A 10313-nucleotide genomic window follows, 5' to 3' on the forward strand; every position below is an offset into this window, starting at 1 on the left:
AGCTTATATTATTTGCTCTTTTCTATCACCTTTCAGATCCAGAGAACCAGGACCTTTCCCCTTGTACCTTTCAGAACATAACATGTATCGAGTACAAATTTGAAAATTTTACTCCAAAAACAAGCTGATAGAATCACGAATTGAAAAAGCACATGAATTTCACCAATTGAAACCACAAACACAAATTACTAAAAAGTAGCATTCATCAGAGATACACGCATTCAAATAATAATAGCAGAAAGTGAGATTAGGATGAAGAAAAGAATACCTAACAGTATTCCTCTGCTGCATTTCCTTGAGGAGAGAAATCTCGCGAAATGCAGTGCTAGGAACGCCTTCATCCTCCTGCTCAAGGAAAATCTTCTTGAGAGCGATGGTCTCATTGGTAACGTGGTCGTGAGCCTTGTAAACGACGCCGTAGGTTCCTTCCCTAATCTTCTCAACCTTCTCGTACTGCAATGAATGAAGCAAGCAAAAAGTGATGAATCGAAATATGAGGAAAAAGAGAGAATCGGTGAATGAAGTGAGGATTAAAACTAAAAGGCGTAGAATCAGAAATTGTGAATGTAAATGGAAGAAATTAGGGTTTACATTTCATCTTGCATGCAGTGGGGGAAGCGCAGGCGGAGCAGCGACTCTTCTGGAGGTGAAAGCTGCGGTGGCCGCACCTCACACAGAGAGAGGCGAGCAGCACCACGACCATGGCTGGGTTCGAGAAGATGAGGCTGAGCAGAACCGCGACACAGAGAGAGGCGAGCAGCACCACGACCAGGGCTGGGTTCCATCACGAAGATGAAGCTGACGGCGCCTTAGCTTTTAGGGTTCGAGAGGGTTCGAGCGAGAAGAAGATGAACGCTGAATTTTTAGGGTTTTATTGTTTTTATTTTAGTTAGTGTGTAAGTTATTAGTGTGTGTTGTTGGGTAAAATTTGATAACTTAGAAAAAGAAAGGGTTAAGTGTGGGAAAAATAGGTAGGAAACTAAATTTTAGGGGAGTAAACTCTATCGGTATGTTTTTTTATAGTGTCAAAATACATAAGGTATAGCCACGCTTTCTAAGTGTGCCGATTACTTTCTACGGTCATGCTTTTTAAATGTAGCAAAAAAAAGCGTGGCCATATATCAAATCAGTGGCCACTCTTGTAAAAGCGTGCCGATTTCTCTCTATGGGTACGCTTTTCAAGCGTGGCAGTAAGAAAGCGTGGCCAAATTTTAAATAAGTGGCCACCCTTGGAAAAACGTGCCGATTTCCCTCTATGGCCACGCTTTTCAAGCGTAGACAAAAAAAGCGTGGCCAAATCACAAATCAATGGCCACCCTCGTAAAAGCGTGCCTATAGACCACTTTTGGGCACGCTTTAAAAGCGTGACAAGAAAAAAGGGCACCACTTTTGCGTCCTCGTTCTGCTCGTGGCGCATATCTATCTCTTGGTTATCTTCTTCATCTTCTTCAGCGTCCTCCATATCGTCGTCTCCGTCGTCGTTGTACATGGACAATAAGGCTATACCTTCAGATTGCTTTCTTCTTGGATGCCATTGGCAGAAGCTAGGGTTCCGGCGAGGGAACAAATGAAGAGATTGTTTCCTGTGAAGGGTTGAAATTGAGTGACAGGGAAGTGTTGTTGAGCTGCGAGTGAAGGGAATTTGAACGAGAAAATTGGAATTAGGAGGGAACCAGAGAAGATGGAAAAAGGTTGAATCAGGAAGAACTAGAGAAAGACTCAACACCGATGCAAATGATGAATCGAAATTCAAAAACACAGGTGTTTCTTTTTTTTCATGGGTGGGCCGGACAGACCCGACCCGATCATACTGGGTTTCTTGTCTTGGTGTAAGAATCAATATTGGAGTTTAGCCCAATATAATGAACCCATTTTCATTTGGCCTGGACAATGAGCCCATTTTTATACAATCTCAACTATCAAAACCTTTGGGTCTGAGAGTCTATAAATTGACAACAGCAACAAAAAAATGATAGAAGTAATCCAGTTATTATGATCCCCAGGTTAAATAATAAAAGAAGTGACCGCAATCATAGAAATACTAGGAATGAGGAGAATGAGGAGAAAATGGTGTTGCTTGAAGAGGACGACATCTCTGAGAAATCCATGCATGCATAAAAATTTTTATTCTCCATCTGTGTTGATGGATGAAGGTCAAGGATCCGAAGAGATGTGGATCAGAGCTCTTTAAGGTTGGGTTTAATTATGAAATTTACCTAAACAATTCAAAATCCCATGTGCTAGATGTATATTGGGAAACAAATTAAGGGATATAAGTGATATTGACTTCTTTGAAGTAAGAGGAAAGGAGTTAAGGATCATCAAGGTCAAAGTGAAAATTGACGGAGGAAAAAGATCGAAGGATACTCTCAAAATTTCTTGCCTTAATCAAGTCAAAGTGAAAGTAGGCTTGAGATATGAAAAATTTGGAGTTTGTTGCACCTATTGTACCTATTTCTTAGTCCATGACTAAAAATATTGCCAAAAGTTCTTGGATGATTCAAAAAAAAAACATCAAAGGATTATTTTACGGAATGGATGAAAATAGATAAGATTGTAAAGAGAATAGACAACAAGAATGACACAAAATAGGCCTACACTAGATTATTTGGTGCATCCATTCATCAGCCGAGGAAGAAGCCAGCCCCTTCACGATTCGTTGAGAGTTTCTCGGGCCTATGAATGCAAGAGAATAAAAAGGATGCAGCCACCAAGGACATTATACATGAAAAGGTGAAATATGATGAACTACAAAGAGTATCAGAAGAATCTTGGAATGCAATCACAGGTGATGGTTCCCGGTGGTATTAGAAGAAATTTTCAGCCTCTTGAATATAAATGACTAAATAGCAAATTTTTCAGCAACACCAATCGATTGTCCTAAATGAATGAGTCTACAATTGGTGGGTGCCAGTCGTAAAGTTGCACCAAAAGCCTCACGAGGATACTAAGTTGGAATTGTCGAGGTTTTGGGAGACCCTAACAATCCAAAACTTGAAAGGGATATATCAATTGCACTCTTCCGAGGTTGTTTTTGTCTGTGAAACTAAGAATTAACCTCATCTAGTAGAAAGTAAACTTAGGTTGTGTAGGTTTGTTGATTTGAGTTTATGAATTCGTCGGACATAGTTGGTGGTAGTCTTTTAGCTTGGAAGAAATTGAAGGAGGTGAGAATCGTTTCAACTGGTGAATTTTATATTGTTGCAAAAGTTAATGATGTGAATAAGAAGTTGGTTGTTATCTACATGAGAACATCATATTAAAATCGTTTGGGTCAATTTGGTGAGTTTTCAACTATACTACAACAATTCCAAGACAAAATGGTAAAAATGGTGAATTTTAATATTATTGTGATTCAAGAAGAAAAGAAGGGAACAACCTTAAATCCTAGTCTTTTATAGTAGATTTTACTAATTTTGTCATTGAAAATGGTTTGTGGACTTAGAGATGATTGGTAGAAATTTTACTTGGTCTAATAAATGAAAAAGAATAGAGCAAATTTTGGAGAGATTAGATCGTGCAATGACAAATGGTAATTAGATGAATGAGTACCCAGTAGCTTCAGTTCTTCGGCTACCTGAAAATGGATCATCTCATATTATAGTTCCAAGAACTTTGATGTGAGAATTCTACAATCCATCAAATAATTACCAATGCTTGGATATCAGTATTTGAATGGTAAATTATGTTTGTCTTCTCCTAGAAAATGAAGATTTGCAGGCATAAACTAGTTTAGTGGCAACACATCTCAAGAACCAATTCGAAAGTAGAAATTTTAAGGAATTATTAGGCTAAATTGAAATTCTAAGGAAGGCTGGGATTAATGGTGGTGAAGAGTTAGATGAATCGAAGGGGATAGGAACACAGAGTTCTTTCACCAATGATTCCAATCTAGATTCCATCAAAACAAAATTTAGAGACTGAAAAATAATGACAAGAGATTTGCTTCCACTAATTTAGAGATAGTTGTAGTAGCTGAAGATTATTTTAAGAAAATTTTCTCCTTGACTAATGATGATGATATAGAGATGGCATTTGAAGGATTTTCTACTGAAGTTACTCCTGCTATGAATAGAAGCTAAAGCGCTTCATCACTATTGTGGAAGTAAAGAGGGTAATTTTCAAGGTGCATTCTCAGAGTGCCCCAGAGAATGAAGGGTTTACCTCTAAATGTTTCTAGTTCTACTAGGATGCAATGGCAGAAAATATTTTTTAGGCAATCTAAAGTTGCTTTTAGGCGAAAGAATGCTGAAGGGGTTTAATCATATCCAAATTTGTCCAATATCAAAGGTCTCAGATGTAAAAGACATGACCCAGGTTAGATAAATTAGTTTATCTTCTATGATTTATAAATTTATTTCCAAAGTACTTGTTCATAGGCTTCAAGGAGTCATGAATTAGTTAATTAGCCCTGATTCGAGTGCCTTTTTAAAAAAGGAAGACTAATCTCTGATAATATCCTTATAACTCATGAATGTATGCATTACTTAAAATAAAAAGGTGAGTCTAATTGATGAAATGACTCTGAAACTTGATATAAGTAAGGCCCATTGACATTTCTATGGTTTATATTGCATAAGCTAAAATTTGAGCCTAAATGGATTGGTTGGATTCAAGAGATGGTGATTATAATTTCTTATTCTATTATCGTTGAAAGTCAATCATATGGCTATTTTAAGCCAAATAGATGTATCAGATAAGGTGATCCTTTGTCTCCATGTATCTTTCTCTGTTGTGCAAAAGATCTTTCCTTCTTGCTAAATAAAACAGAACAAAAGCAGCACATCTCTAGTATCCAGATCAATCAAAGATACCCTTCAATAAATCACTTGCTGTTTGCAAATGATTCGATTTATTCAGTAAAGAAGATGAGAATAAATATGATAACATTTAACTACTCAATGCTTATCAAAATTTCAGTGGTCAGAAAGCAAATCTACATAAGCCCACTTTACTTTTTTAGTAATAATATTCCTATAGAAAAGCAAATGTACTTGACAGAGAGGCTCAATATTAGACATATTATTACAAAAGAAAAATATTTGGGGCTATCCTCAATTGGTAAAAGATGAAAAAGACAACTTTTTTTGAAATTAAAGAGTTTCAGGGCTGTAAGCGACATCTACTATCTACTGTAAAAAAAGCATGTTCAAATCAAAATAGTAGGAGAGACAATCCTCATTTTATTTTCTATAATGCTTTCGGCATTTCGGATTCATTAATTAGTGAGATTTATAGTATTCTATCTCAATTTTCGTAGGACAAAAAGGCTCAAAGAGAAAGATGGCTTGGATTAGTTGGAATACTTTGTCAAGGCCTAAAATTGAAGGTGGTTTGGGTTTCAAAGATGTTTGGGAATATAACTTAGCTTCATTAGCTAAACAATGCTAGAAATTAGCTACCCAACTACATTCACTGCTCACGAAAATTCTCAAAAGCAATTATTTATGATATAGTAATGTAATAAAGGCAAAAGTAGAAAACTTACCTTCATTGGGTTGGAAGAGAGCAAAGTCCTTGAGAAAGGCCTAAGTTGGAAGGTTAGCTTTGGAGACACTGTTCCAAAGACTAATTTTCGAATTCTGCTTGAAAACTAGTTTCGTCCTTGCTTTTCTAAGAAGTTACTATCCCCTCGGGCAAGCATAAGATTTGTATGAAAGAGATTTCGTTACTTCTTTCTAGACTCATGGTCCCCTCCTTTCATCTATTCATGGTGCCCTAAGACTCAATTATTAACTAGTCAAATAGTTGCTTGGAGTGTGTTAAGGAGATTATGCTACGAAATATAAGTTGGGACCAAAACCTCATCTCAAATACCTTCAGCCTAGAGATTTACAAATGGATACTTGTTACAAAAATTTGGAATGGAGAATATCAACTTTCCTCGACTAGGAGTGAAAAATATGAAGTAAACTCAGGTTACCAAATAGCTTACCTATTTCATCACCACCCAATTGACTTCTACTCTGACCAATGAAACACAAGGAAACTTGAAGACTCTTATGGAAGCTCTATATACTTCAAAAAATTAAACTCTCTCATTAGAGATGCATCCATGAAAAGCCGCTAGTCTTTCAAGTCCTCCATTACTGAATCCCTTTCATGTCACAAATCTGTAGAAAATGCACCCAGAAGCTTGAATCAATCTGTCATTGTCTTTTCTTTTTGCTTGTTTCAAAGCCTCGAAAGTCTAGAGAAAAAAACCACACCTTGTCCAAGCAATTAGCCTTGGACATCTCTTTTTTTGACGAGCTTGGTCGAAACTGATCGAAGTGCTTAAAAGACAATTGAATAGTACTAGTGCCTTAAAGAAATTGGCAGTTTTGTGTTGGATTATTTAGAAAGCATGAAATCAATTAACCTTCAAGTGAGAGTGTGTTCCAGTTGATCTAATTTTGGAGTCATCACACAATCAAGCTTCTACCATGTCATGACCAATACTAGTCGCTAGATGCTACTATTCAGCTTATCTTAGGGACTCTAGACTAGATATAGATATATAAATATAAGCCAGTATTACTTTATTGAGGTCGCAAGTTAGCTAAATATACGAGTTAAAATATAGGCGGTTCATACATCATCATGTCTCATATAAAATACACCACTACTTGTTTATATAAGTCAGGCTCTTATATACAGATGCTAAGATTGATAATATCAGTCCATGTCTCACAACAGCCACCTTATGCTAGGACCTATCTAACTTATGTAAATATGTATAAAAGATATTAACCCTCTAAAAAGTCTATACACAGCGAGGGCAAGGACTACCACTACTACTAGCCATATATCGATGATAGTTGAAGGAACAAGGAACGTTGTGTTGAAGTAGAACGGGTCACTCTAACGCACCAGTAATGTTGCTGCTGCTCACCTTCCCAACAGCCCCCGCCTCCACTACCTTGGACGAGCTAGAATACAGATCAGCCATCATATGCTCGATCCACATCTGAGAGTCCTCCAACGACAATGATGACGACGATCCAAAGCCATCAAAAACGGTTGATTCAACGGCCTCTCTCCAAGAGTTTTTAAATGGCTCGGCTACTGGAGATGGTGGTAAAGTGACGAGCATCAGCTCATTAGGGATCACCGGCTCCTGAGCAAGATCGAACCAGGGTGGGTACCCTGGTTGTTGGGGCATTAGGATTCTAGCTTAGGCTCTACCATGTTCAATGGATATGGAAGAAAAGTGTAATGGTTTCTACTTAGATGAAGCTAGGATAACAGCATGTCATACAACATGTTCGGGTCAAAATCTAGGTTGAGCAAGGGATAAGAGAATGAGCGGTTTGGAAGATAATATGTATGAGTACGAGGCATCAACACCGGACCTCCCGTTGTAGGGTTCACGTATTCTCCAAATGCTGGTTATTCAAATAATATCATGCCTATCCCCATTTGAAGACGTGAAAAAAAGGGGGTGAGAACCTAAGGTTCCCAGTAGAGTACTATATAGGAAACTTAAGGGGTCCATAGTCTAAGTCTAGGAATTCACACAGTTACATCGGCAAGGAAGTACAAACACAGGTGAACACAGAAAAATTAAAGGAAAACATGTGCGCAATTTAAAATACCCTACACAAAAAATCTTTGTCTTGATTGTAAAACTAGGTGGAATTCAACATTTTTTATGCTTGAAGTTGCAATTATATATAGAGATGTACTTGAAAGATTATCATTGCGTGAGAGTCAATATAAATCTTTGCCTAGTGAGAAGGATTGGGATATGGCGGATGAGATTTTTTAAAGATTGAGGAAATTTTTTTTATGTGACTGAATTGTTTTCTTGAACAACTTATCCTACATCAAATCTTTATTTTCCTAAGGTTTGTGTGATTAAGTTGGCTTTGATGGAGTGGAAAATTTGTGGAAATGAGATAATTGAAATGATGGCTACTAGTATGTTAAATAAGTTTGAAAAGTATTGGGGTGTGATTAATACAGTTATGGCTATTGGGACTCTTTTGGATCCTACGTACAAGATGTATTTATTGAATTTCTTTTTTCGTAAAATATATGGTGAGACGGAGGCATGTGTTGTAATTGGTCAAGTGAAAAGAGTAGTGCAATATTAAGTTTTAGAATATGCAACAAAGGGAAGAGAGAGGGACCAAGTTGCTCAATTAGATATGCCGCCACCACCAACAATTCCTTCAAGTTCAAAGGGGAGGAAGTTCAGTCATGAAGATTGGTAAGTTGATTTTGCTGCACATGTAAGTGAGGAATCCGCATTTATTGATACAAAGAGCGAGTTGGATTATTATCTTGAAGAGAGACCGGTACCACAAACTGAACATGATTTTGATATCTTAAATTGGTGGAAGTCAAATGGAGCGAAGTTTCCTACTTTGCAAGCTATTGCTAGAGATTTTTTGGCGATTCCAATCTCTACCGTTGCCTCTGAATCTTCATTTAGTACGGGTGGTCGATTTGTTACGCCACATCATAGTAGGTTGCATCCGGACACATTAGAGGCTCTAATGTGTAATCAAGATTGGCTTTGGAATATACTTGGCACTACAACTAACATAGGATTTGAGTGCTACACAATTCATAACATTGAAGGAGATATTGACGTAAGTAAACTAGTAAATTACATATAACACACTATGTTTTTATATTATTGACTTATTGAGTTATTATATGATTTTAACTTTAAATTGTTTTCATGTCAATGTAGGATTCAAGTAAGTCAGAATCTACCATCACTACCATTATGGGATGAAAGGAAGATTGAGATGGTGGAATTATGTTTTTATGATGTCATGAACTTTATTTTGTTGTTTATGAATATTGTTGGTTGTTTATGTAATATTTGGTTGTTTATGGATATGTTTGGATGTTTATGTTTGTTGTTATTGCTATTTAAGTCAGTAAAGACTATGGATATTATGTTTGTAATGACAATTGAAGATTATCTTTGATTTTCTCTAATTTTTTTCATTTTTTTCAATTTTTACTAATTTTTACGAAAATCCGCGGATATCCGCGGAGACCCAGGTCCTCAGCGGATACGGGGTCCCCGTTACCCGTCATGGGGACGGGGCGGGGACGGGGACAGATAATGGGGGCGGGGGAAGTGTGCAGGGGCATGTCCCCACCCCCATGGGGACCCGTTGCTATCCCTAAACATGCTTACGAGGAGGAAGAAGAGGGCATTGGTGTCATTTCACAACAAAACTAGGGTTTAGAGAAACAGAAACGGATTCCCTTAAAATACCCTTCACTCCAAATAACTAGTTCGTTTGATACTGCGGTTGCTACGAGTTGGAGTTTCCATTATCTCAAAATCTCTCAAAAGCGCAAATCTGCACCGCAACCATGGTCACTTCTGCCGCTGTAAGACCCAGAATCTTTGAAAAGTCTTTTTATGATCAAGTCTCAAATCATATAGTTATTTATAGCCTTAATTTCAGAAATTTTTTATTAAAGGTAATTAAGGCAAGTTTTGATTTATTGGATTTGAGATGAGTTATGATTATTATCCAATTTTATAATTATTGGATTATTTTCTATATTTGAATTATAAAGTTGATAGTTATGAAATAATGAGGATTTTATATGATTTGGATTAGATAAGTAATATTTTAAATATTACTATTGTTATTTTGGAAAATAAAGAAATTAAGTATATTATTTCTAATTATTTTGGTTGGGACATTTTATTGGAAATAATTTGTGAAATTGATGAGCAAATAGTATTTTTATACATTAATTTTTGTTGGATTAGAATTTATTTCTAACTACTATATTATCCCTATTGTTAAGTGAAACTACTAAAATGCCCCTAACCCTAATTTTCAAAATAATGAAACCCTAACCCAGCGACCCGTTACCCGACCCGGTTCCCTTTTTTTCCCACAACCCAGCACACACACAAGCCAAACCCTAGCTATGAAGCAACAGCTGCTGTGGTGCACGAAATTGTGATCACTACTTTTCACAACTCAAATAATCCCCGGTGATGAATCCAAAAACTTGGTGTTCAATACCGTGGCATAAACACAACTTCGCACAACTAACCAGCAAGTGTACTGGGTCGTCCAAGTAATAAACCTTACGCGAGTATGGGTCGATCCCACAGAGATTGTTGGTATGAAGCAAGCTATGGTCACCTTGTAAATCTTAGTCAGGCAAACTCAAATGGTTATGAATGATGAATAAAGCATAAAGATAAAGATAGAGATACTTATGCAATTCGTTGGTGGGAATTTCAGATAAGCGTATGAAGATGCTGTGTTCCTTTCGTCTCTCTGCTTTCCTACTGTCTTCATCCAATCCTTCTTACTCCTTTCCATGGCAAGCTGTAT

At 36.9% G+C, this 10313-nt stretch overlaps 2 protein-coding genes across 3 annotated transcripts in view; one reads left to right on the forward strand and one right to left on the reverse strand.

Moving 5' to 3' along the window:
- Positions 1-855, reverse strand: part of LOC107473774 (uncharacterized) — a 3482-nt gene extending 2627 nt beyond the window's left edge. For both annotated transcript variants that reach the window (XM_021134148.2, XM_052258015.1), the window contains exons 1-2: positions 592-855; positions 269-453 (exon numbers count right to left, since the gene is read on the reverse strand). In XM_021134148.2, coding sequence (XP_020989807.2) covers positions 269-453; positions 592-785 — 379 coding nt within the window. In that variant the 5' untranslated portion in view covers positions 786-855. The remainder of the gene's footprint in view (positions 1-268; positions 454-591) is intronic.
- The window catches only part of LOC107472104 (40S ribosomal protein SA-like), an 81782-nt gene that overhangs the window by 45804 nt on the left and 25665 nt on the right, over positions 1-10313 (forward strand). The gene's annotated exons all lie outside the window — the stretch shown is intronic.

The sequence above is a fragment of the Arachis duranensis genome, chromosome 2, assembly GCF_000817695.3.
Source record: "Arachis duranensis cultivar V14167 chromosome 2, aradu.V14167.gnm2.J7QH, whole genome shotgun sequence".
Classification (NCBI taxonomy): Eukaryota; Viridiplantae; Streptophyta; class Magnoliopsida; order Fabales; family Fabaceae; genus Arachis; species Arachis duranensis.